The following is a 10,000-nucleotide window of genomic DNA, read 5'->3' as shown; positions in this document are numbered from 1 at the left end:
CATCGGACTGCGTATAAACACAGACCTGGAGGCTGTGCAGAGCGAGCTGGACGCGAGCCTGGAGGTGTGGGCTGAGAAAGAACGTGATCTAAGGGATTTACTGGAGAAACTGAACTCGTGTGGTGACTGCGATGAAGACGCAGGTGAAGGAGACGCTGTGTTTACAAATGATGGTCAACCTCCACCTCCACCACCATCTTCTGTGGACCACAGTGACTGCTGGGAGGAGAGGGTGCGAGGACTTTCAAAAACAAACCCTGGTGGCAACGATGATGATTCGGATACTGGACTGAGCTCAATGCACAGTCAGGACTCAGATAACGCAGCGGTGTGTGAGTCACTGGTGTGAGCACTGATACTCTGGAGAAGGACAACAGCCCTGGGGCAGGAGGCCCAGTGCAAAAGAGGCTAAGAAAGTGTCAGATTCCTGCTTCTGTACCTTTGTACCTGAGTGTCAGACAAATAATCTGAACAGTACTGATGGATAGTGATTAATCAACGAGTCGGTTCTTTTAAAAAAAAAAAAAATAAATCTTCTGAAGTGAAACAAGTGAATCCGTTCACAGACACAAAGCATTTAAATGAATCGAAGTATTTAAAAGGTGAGGAAATTTCTGTCATGTGTGCCAGCAACGGAGGTGTTGCTTTTGTTTTAGCTTACAGAACTCCCAGGTCAGGTTTCTGACCCGAGGGATTCGATTAATTCATCTTATCATGAAATGCGAACAGCCTCATACTGTTAAGTCTCTTAGCTATTTCACGTGTGCTTGGAGTTTGAAGTTATTCAGATGACATTAAAGCGCACAGTGGGGAACGTTTTACAGTGTAAACGTATAAAAAAAATCCACTTGGTAAAGACTGAACAGATCAGGATTGTTTTTTTTTTTTTTTTTTTTAAATTTGTACAATGCCACTTTCAATCTTTACTGAAGCTGGAAAAAGTTTCTAAACTTTCAGCCCAAACAACCCACTTTTACTAACATTTCATTAAATTCCAGCTGACTTTATTTACAGGTCGGTTATGATAACATTGACGATGGCAGGCTGTGATTATCACCATCATAACAAAATTAGAAAGTCATAGAGCAAGACGGATGTAAACTACTCAAAGCGTCAGAGCAGCAGAGAAAACAGCAGAGAAGTTACAGAAGTCATCGTTAATATAATAATAATAATAATAATAATAATAATAATAATAGTGAAGATGAGCCTGTTATTAGTGAAGACATTTAATGCTGGTAGACAGTCAGGAATGTAATTTAAGAGTTTAACCCGGATTTCTAAATCACTCTTCATACAGTGACACAAAAAATAACATTTCAAATCTATGAGCTGAAATTGTAAAGTCATATACAAGTGTATAAACGAGCCACTATCCAGCAGATCACTATAATATGTAATAGACGACGAGGGGAAAAAGAAATCAGGATATATGGAGTTTGAGTCACTTAGACAGATTTGTTTGAAAGAACCGATTCGTTGTTCACTCATCAGTACTGAACAGTTGCTCAGAAAAAATGTAACTATGGCTGATTCCCATTTCCCTGCTCCCTAAAGAGGTGCACTACACAGGGTATTAAGAGACTTCCTATGTGAGTTAATGTGTAAATCGAAGCTGATCGTTATCATGTGGTTTTGATTGGACTGTCTGATTGGCTAATCAGTTTTCATGTAGCTTATTAAATCTAACACAGTACAGTACAGTTAAGGCTGCTGTTGATATCAAACCATTTCTGACACATGATCACTTATATATACTGGTTAAAAATGCTGGTTAAATACAGGTGGTTATTCTGTAATCCTGACAGTTGTCTAATCTGTAAGAAAAATGACAAGCAAACGGCAAACCAGTCTTTCATCCGATATCGCTTTGATTAGACGCATAAATAAGACTTTCGTATTTACGGAGCTTTTAAAAAGAAACATATTTTTCAACAAACCACCTCTGATATACAACTTTAGCTTAAATAAAGCTTTAAGAAAGTAAGTTACACAGTGCTGTAAATCTGCTGTCAAGCATTTCATCAACCTGCGATGTTTAGTAAAGATTCCTGGAACTAAAACAATTGGAGCTGGTTCCTGTGATGAGGATTAAAAGGTTCCTGTTATGTCTTAGGAAGCGTGAAAAAAAAAAAAAAGTTTTGATCGAATCTGTTTATCATTTGGTTGAGATGTTAACATTCACATAACTTTTAAATGTTGCTAAAAGTGACAAGAAAAATGACATCACATAACGTAGAAGAACAAAGCTCCTGGAATTGAGAACGGTTCCTCTGATAAAGCTAATGAGTTGTTGGAAAATGTTCCTGCAGGGAAGCAGGCGGTTTCTCGACCCTTTGTAGTGCACAACAGGGAGCTTCGACAACGAGCGTGACGTCATCACACGAGAGAAATCCGTATCCTTATCCGTATTACTGTATGTGTGTCCTGTTAAACTGCTAACCAAACTCGTCTCTCAGCGACTGATGCGTTACTTACCAGTCGGTTACTAATTAACTAACGAGCTTAAGATCACGGCAAGCGTTCTTAGACCTTAGTTCTAACAGGCTGATGTGTAACTCTGTTTCCTGTGTATTTAATCTATAGAGAAAGACAGAAGGTGTAATCACTGAGTCACTGAATTATTTATTGGAGAAAAAAATAAACCCCCCCAAAAAAAAAACGACTGCAGAGGTTTCAACAAGGACGTCTGTCACTTTTGCCATGTTGTGGAATTAAAATGACGTTCAGTTCGAATTCCAGACTGAATCTGTATTCTTTGTGTCGTGTTTTGTGTACCGTTTGTCCGACACGCGTGTTTTCGCACATACCCACAAAGCAGCGAGGTGAGAAGTGATGTGTAATGAATAATCGGAGGCGAAAGCGTACCTTTGTGCAGGTTTGGATGACAGAGAAGGTGAGATTGACGGCAGACTCTCAGGAATGTGCCGCTGCACCACGTCTCTAATCACCTTAATGCGCTCTCATTTTCTCGTCATGCTGCCTGACAAACAAATTAAGATCGACGTCGCAGTCACACGGCAGCTCATGAGATCAAGTCCCAGAATCACAACCATTATTACGCCACATTATATATATGATTATATATATTTTGCCAAATTATTAGGTACGCATGAATGTATTTTTCCAATCGGCCGATCACGTGGCGCCGGCAGCACAATGCATACATGTCAAGAGCTTCGGTTAATCTTCACATCAAACCTTGAGGTAGATGATCTACAAGATCAGAAGATCACATCAGGTTCCTCTCCTGTCAACCAAGAGCAGGAATCTGAAACACACATGAAGACTCACCTACACTGAACAGCTGAAGGAAACATGGTGTCAGATTCCTCTTCCTGGCTGACCCTAGAGGAACTTACTTTGGTCTGCTGCTCTTGTAGATCATCCGTGTCACCATGTTTTCTGTGCTGTGTTCATGTTCTGTGATGCTTTTTCTGCTCATCGTGTGTGTAAAGAGTGATTATTTGAGTTATTATTTGAGTTGTATGCTCGTTGCCTGCTCAGACCGTTCCTCTACATCTCTCTCTTATCATCATCGAGTCTCTCACTCACTGTTTGATTTTTGAAGTGTCTAGAGACTGTTGTGTGCGAAAACCTCATCAGAATCTAAAAAACTCAAAGCAGCTTATCTGAACCAACAACCATGCTGTAGTTAAACTACCAGGGATCTGACTTTTACTTCACTCTGATGTTTGTTGTGAACATTATCTGAAGCTCTTGATCTGTATCTGTCTGATTATATACGCTGCATCGCGCCGCTGCCGTACGACCGGCCGATCGGATAACCGACCGAAGATCTGTGCAGGTGTTCCTAATAAAAGTGCATGGTTAGTGTCTAGATATATATAACGCTTATAAACGTATGTATGTATTATTCAGTCAGATGTTAATGTCAGTTAATATCACACTAAAGCGCAGATGACAGAATATTCAGCTGTAACACTTTTAGCTTAACTCATCGTTCAGGATTGTTATTGAGGTGATAATTGATGTTATGCGTAGAGAAGTCAGCCAATCAGACGCGCAGGATCTGTTACAAACTGAGAAAAGAAACAAAACAAAAGTCGATTGAACATCGGCGGAATAAAACAAATTAGTTTGATCCGACCCTGTATGAGACGGTAATGATTGTGTTTACAGAACAAGTAAATATTTTGATATAAAAGAGAATTTATTGTATTTAATGGTACGATTTTTTTTTTTAATTACACTTCATTTAAAAATGTTTGTTTGCTTCACCATCTTGAAAATATAAGGTAATTGTTTCACCTTTATTTCTACAATAACACCAGCTTGCTACGTTAACTTTCCGGACTATAAGCCGCCAACTTTTTTCCCACGCTTTGACCCTTGCGGCTTAAACAATGACGCGGCTAATATATGGATTTTTCCCGCTTTCGATTTTTTTTGTTTTGTCAAAGCCTATTTATTAATGGTGCTTGCAAAGCAACATTCTTTCTATCCTGCATACTCTTCCGGACAAAACTTCGGCACGTAACTTGTCCCGCAGCTTTTGTCCTAGACCCATGAATGACGTGTCAAATCGACCGACTCATTGAGGAGAGGTCGTCAAGGTGTGAGGTACTTTTACCGGTACTTCTGGTACCGGGTCTCAAAATGGCCTTTTTTCCCATAGACTCCCATTATAAATTTTGGAGGTTTATAACTCGGTAAGCTTTTGAACTATCTACACCAAACTCGACCAGCTCCTTTAGGGTGATACTCTGAACTAAGGTTTAAATTGGTGTACCGACTGGCCTTCCGGTTGTGCCGCAGCCCCGCCCCCAATATATGCAAAATCAAAAAACTTTTTACAACATGGACATGTGACATATCAAAACACTCACAACAATGAGGGGAACTTCCTCACATGTATTTTGATGATGTCACGTCTAGCCCCGCCCCCAATATATGCAAAATCAAAAAACTTTTTACAACATGGACATGTCATATATCAAAAGCACGATGAGGGGAACTTGCCACGTGCAAGCACCATTCACATTTTCTTCAGGAAATGTACATTCTAGTTTTTGTTACAAGCCGTGTTTCGTTAAAGCCTGTGTAATGTTAATTTGTTTCAAGGCACCTGCGGCTTATAGACGTGCGGCTTATTTATGTTCAAAATAATAATTTTTTAAAAATTCAGTGGGTGAGGCTTATATTCAGGTGCACTTAATAGTCCGGAAATTACGGTAGTTCACTAGTGTTGCTAACTCTATATAAGCCAAACACACGACATGCTATTTAACTTACAATTTTATACAAACTTTAACTTAATATAATTTTTTACACTGTGTTTACTTAACAGACTTAAACCCAAATTTTCGTCACAAAGCAGTATTTTTAATCACAGTTTGTGATTTTAGTTTATAGCACAAGTTTAAACCTGCTATTAATCCTCTAAAGGCTTTGATGTGATTTGTGGTGTTTGTGTTTCCCAGCAGTTCGTCTTCATTTAGACGCTGCTCCTACTCGACACGCATCACTTCCTCTGATGAAGCACCGAGTCTGACTCAGCGATCTGCTCTAAAACGAACGTATTATCTGCCGTTAGCGGCGTTTCATTACGCAGAATCGTGTAGCCACTTTAAAGGCTTTCTGATTTATGTGGCTTTGATCCTAAACAGCAGGAAATGTGTAGTTCCAGAAGATTCTGTGTGTGTAATGAACCTGCAGCGATTGAAGACAATTGTTTTATCTGAGCTTCTTTGAAGATTCAACACACAGATTATAAAGACCACCAATTTACTGCACATTCTCCCTAAACACAAGCTCCATTATGGGGATAAATGAGCTGTGAATGTTTTTTATTATATATATATATATATATATATATATATATATATATATATATATATATATATATATATATATAATATTATATTATTATTATATTTTTATAGTCTTTTAAAATTATGAAGTATCTTCAGCTCTTTATGGGTTTTAAAATTGAAGGATCAGGATCAGGCCTGAGCATGTCACATTAAACGTCTCAAACACCTCAGCTGCTGATCATTTAAACAAGTTTTACAGTTTATTTAAGATAAAAAATAAATCCTGCTAATCTACCGACTTTTATCGCTAATGATGTTTTTCTTGATTCTGATTGGTCAGAAGATGTTGATTAAGTCATGACAGCTCTTCCTGGTATTTTCCGCAACATGAAATCTAATTCTAAATGGATAAAAATCACGAAGTTATTCTTTAATAAATAAAAAAAATTGTGTTAGAAAAGAAATAAATCACTTTGAGTGCGCTGCTGGTACCAGGAGCTCTGCTTCTACATACAACCCCAATGCAGATTATTTACCTTATCAGAGTAGCATTTAAACGTAGCTCGACCTCCGACGTCTCGCTCGTCTGAAGTCTCCATCCTCTTGAATATGTCTCTTTATATCTTAGCTATTAGTTGGCTAGATTGGTCAAATTATGGCAAGACAGTTAAGTAGGTGGAGTCAAAGCCGCCATTAATGCCCGTGTACACAAAGCTCCCCCCCCCCCCCCCAACCTACAGTGGTTTAAATAAAAAGCATTATCTAACAGTGATGGCTGATTCTCCATCAAATATTCTCCAGTATAATCCGTCTTCCTCACTGCATCCTATTAGCGCCCACATTCCTGTCACGCTGCACTGAGGATTCCTCGGAGCGGTGATTTGACTGGAATCTAACACAGTGAGTTATACATTGACCAGAGCAAACACATCCGGCCCCAAGCCTTGACCTTTCCCTATCAGCCAAAGACAAATGCAGTCGGAGAAGCGTCGTGTTCCTGCACACAGCTGAATGCTGACATGGGAACTGCAACTGCACATCCTATGATCCTAACCAGAGTACAACAGCTCACTCGTTCAAAAGTTTACACACCCCATTAAAAAACAGTATCATTGAATGAATATTTTTGGTGAATAGAATGAAAACATTGAGACAGAATATTGAAGAGATGTTGAGTAGAACAACCTCTTAATCAGAGTTGGTGTTGAATATATAATAAACCCAGAAGATGAACTAATTTACGAGGAGCTCCTGGTTACACAACTCCAACTGACTGTGTATAACTGTAGAAAGGACATTATTTATAATCCCACTCTCTGGTGTTTATGATAATTTATAATCCCACTCTCTGGTGTTTAAAATAATTTATAATCCCATTCACTGGTGTTTATAATAATATATAATCCCACTCTCTGGTGTTTATGATAATTTATAATCCCACTCTCTGGTGTTTAAAATAATTTATAATCCCATTCACTGGTGTTTATAATAATTTATAATCCCACTCCCTGGTGTTTAAAATAATTTATAATCCCATTCTCTGGTGTTTATAATAATTTATAATCACACTCTCTGGTGTTTAAAATAATTTATAATCCCATTCTCTGGCGTTTATAATCATTTATAATCCCACTCTCTGGCGTTTATAATCATTTATAATCCCACTCCCTGGTGTTTATAATAATTTATAATCACACTCTCTGGTGTTTAAAATAATTTATAATCCCATTCTCTGGCGTTTATAATCATTTATAATCCCACTCCCTGGTGTTTATAATAATTTATAATCACACTCTCTGGTGTTTATAATCATTTATAATCCCACTCCCTGGTGTTTATAATAATTTATAATCACACTCTCTGGCGTTTATAATAATATATAATCACACTCTCTGGTGTTTATAATCATTTATAATCACACTCTCTGGTGTTTATAATCATTTATAATCCCACTCCCTGGTGTTTATAATAATTTATAATCACACTCTCTGGTGTTTAAAATAATTTATAATCCCATTCTCTGGCGTTTATAATCATTTATAATCCCACTCCCTGGTGTTTATAATAATTTATAATCACACTCTCTGGTGTTTATAATCATTTATAATCCCACTCCCTGGTGTTTATAATAATTTATAATCACACTCTCTGGCGTTTATAATAATATATAATCACACTCTCTGGTGTTTATAATCATTTATAATCACACTCTCTGGCGTTTATAATCAATTATAATCCCACTCACTGGTGTTTATAATAATGAATAATCACACTCTTATGTTTATAAAAATTTATAATCCCACTCTCTAGTGTTTATAATAATATATAATCACACTCTCTGGTGTCACTCAAATAAGGATGAGGTTTTCTTTAGAGTCTGGTTCTTCTCAAGATTACCATCTAAATGAGTTTTTCCTTCCCATAGCTCAGGCTTGGATAAATGCAAATTAATTAAAATTAAAATTTTATGATCTTTAAAACTACTTTGAGATCCTTATTAAAAGCGCTAAACAACAGAAACAAAAATTTAATTTAATTGAGTCACTGGGATCGGATAAGCGGTAGAAAATGAGTGAGTGAGTGAGTGAGTGAGTCAGTCACTGGGATGATTCAAAACTTCTACCTTCTCTCTCTATTTAGTGTCTAAACCCCTGATCAAAACTTTTCTTTCTCTTGCCTTTTATCTTTCATCCTTTTCTCTATCTGCAGTAATATGAGTAGTAAGGGTTTAGGTTGGCTTGGGTTGTAGGAGGAATAACAGTATCATGTGAGTCAATTAAGATTAGTTAAATTTGTTTACCGATTGTATTAAATGCTTTTTCCTAATAAATAAAACAAACAAAACAAACTAAAGTTTAGCAGAGAAACAATTGTGTCAGTGTCAGGAGCAATTCCTCCTGACACTGGAGGCTCCTTCTATACATGCTAAATTAAATCCTTATAAAAAATAGTTTTTGTCCATGTGGTTTCTAAACAAATGTGTCGAACATTAAAGTGTGTACACAATTCCAGCCAGAACGCTTTAATTAACTTGCACTTAGACTTGGTGCATCGATCTAATGCTCACAGTATTAGCAACAATTTAATATCATGTTACACGATTGCCAACAAGATATTTTTCAAATCAAGAGAAATTTGTGGTGTATAATAAAAGAGATGAAATGCTGACTGAGATCACGGAGCTAATCGAGACGTCTAATCAACTTTACACAACACAAACAAAAGTAATAAGGCTGCTGGTGAGCTTCGTGATTTATTTCAGTGCTGTCACAAAGGAATCCTGTCACACCAGCCACAGAATAACCTCAAACTTTATACCATGAACATGTTACTCCAGAAACCTGATAACACGAGATGTTCAGCTTCTAATGAAATCAAGGAAAATCGACAGATTTTGATCGGCCACTGATAAGCAGCTACAAGACGGGAAGCTTCAGGAATCATAAACCGAGCCTGGGATGCAGACAGAGTCCTGAACGATCCTCATTCTTATTTAAAATTAACACGAATTAACACAGCGCCTTGATTCCAAACAAATCCAGATCAAACTGAACCGATTCAAAAAATAAAAGTAAATCAAATCTAATCAAGCCAATAAATAAATAAATAAATAAATAAAATCTAATATAATCAAACCGAAAAATAACAAATAAAAATCTAATCAAACTGAACCAACTAAAAAAATTAAAACAATTAAAATCTTTTGAAGCCAAAAAAATTAAAATACAAAAATCAAATCAAAATCAAACCGAACCAATTCCGAAAATTAAAGGAAATCAAATCTAATCAAGCCAAAGCAAAAATCTAATTTAATCAAAGAAAAATCCATTCTAATCAAGACTATCTATAAAAAAAAATAATAAAATAAAATAAAGCAAATCAAATCTAATTATCCCGCCTCTGCCTTGTGTGTGTGGAGTTCGCATGTTCTCCCCGTGCCTCGGGGGTTTCCTCCGGGTACTCCGGTTTCCTCCCCCGGTCCAAAGACATGCATGGTAGGTTGATTGGCATCTTTGGAAAATTGTCAGTAGTGTGTGAGTGTATGAGTGAATGAGTGTGTGTGTGTGCCCTGCGATGGGTTGGCACTCCGTCCAGGGTGTATCCTGCCTTGATGCCCGATGACGCCTGAGATAGGCACAGGCTCCCCGTGACCCGAGGTAGTTCAGATAAGCGGTAGAAGATGAGTGAGTGCGTGAATGAAATCTAATTAAATCCACACAGTC

General features: G+C 37.4%; 2 protein-coding genes across 2 annotated transcripts in view; one reads left to right on the top strand and one right to left on the bottom strand.

Annotated features, from left to right (window-relative positions):
- rassf10a (Ras association domain family member 10a) overlaps positions 1-4,139 on the top strand; it is a 5,384-nt gene extending 1,245 nt beyond the window's left edge. Inside the window, exon 1 of the mRNA XM_060885512.1 lies at positions 1-4,139. This exon is cut by the window's left edge and continues 1,245 nt beyond it. Coding sequence (XP_060741495.1) covers positions 1-349 — 349 coding nt within the window. The 3' untranslated portion in view covers positions 350-4,139.
- si:ch211-266k8.4 (uncharacterized) overlaps positions 1-10,000 on the bottom strand; it is a 94,617-nt gene that overhangs the window by 27,204 nt on the left and 57,413 nt on the right. The window lies entirely within an intron of this gene.

The sequence above is a fragment of the Tachysurus vachellii genome, chromosome 13, assembly GCF_030014155.1.
Source record: "Tachysurus vachellii isolate PV-2020 chromosome 13, HZAU_Pvac_v1, whole genome shotgun sequence".
Classification (NCBI taxonomy): Eukaryota; Metazoa; Chordata; class Actinopteri; order Siluriformes; family Bagridae; genus Tachysurus; species Tachysurus vachellii.
The sequence above is the reverse complement of the archived record's forward strand: the minus strand, read 5'-3'. Positions and strand labels throughout refer to the sequence as shown.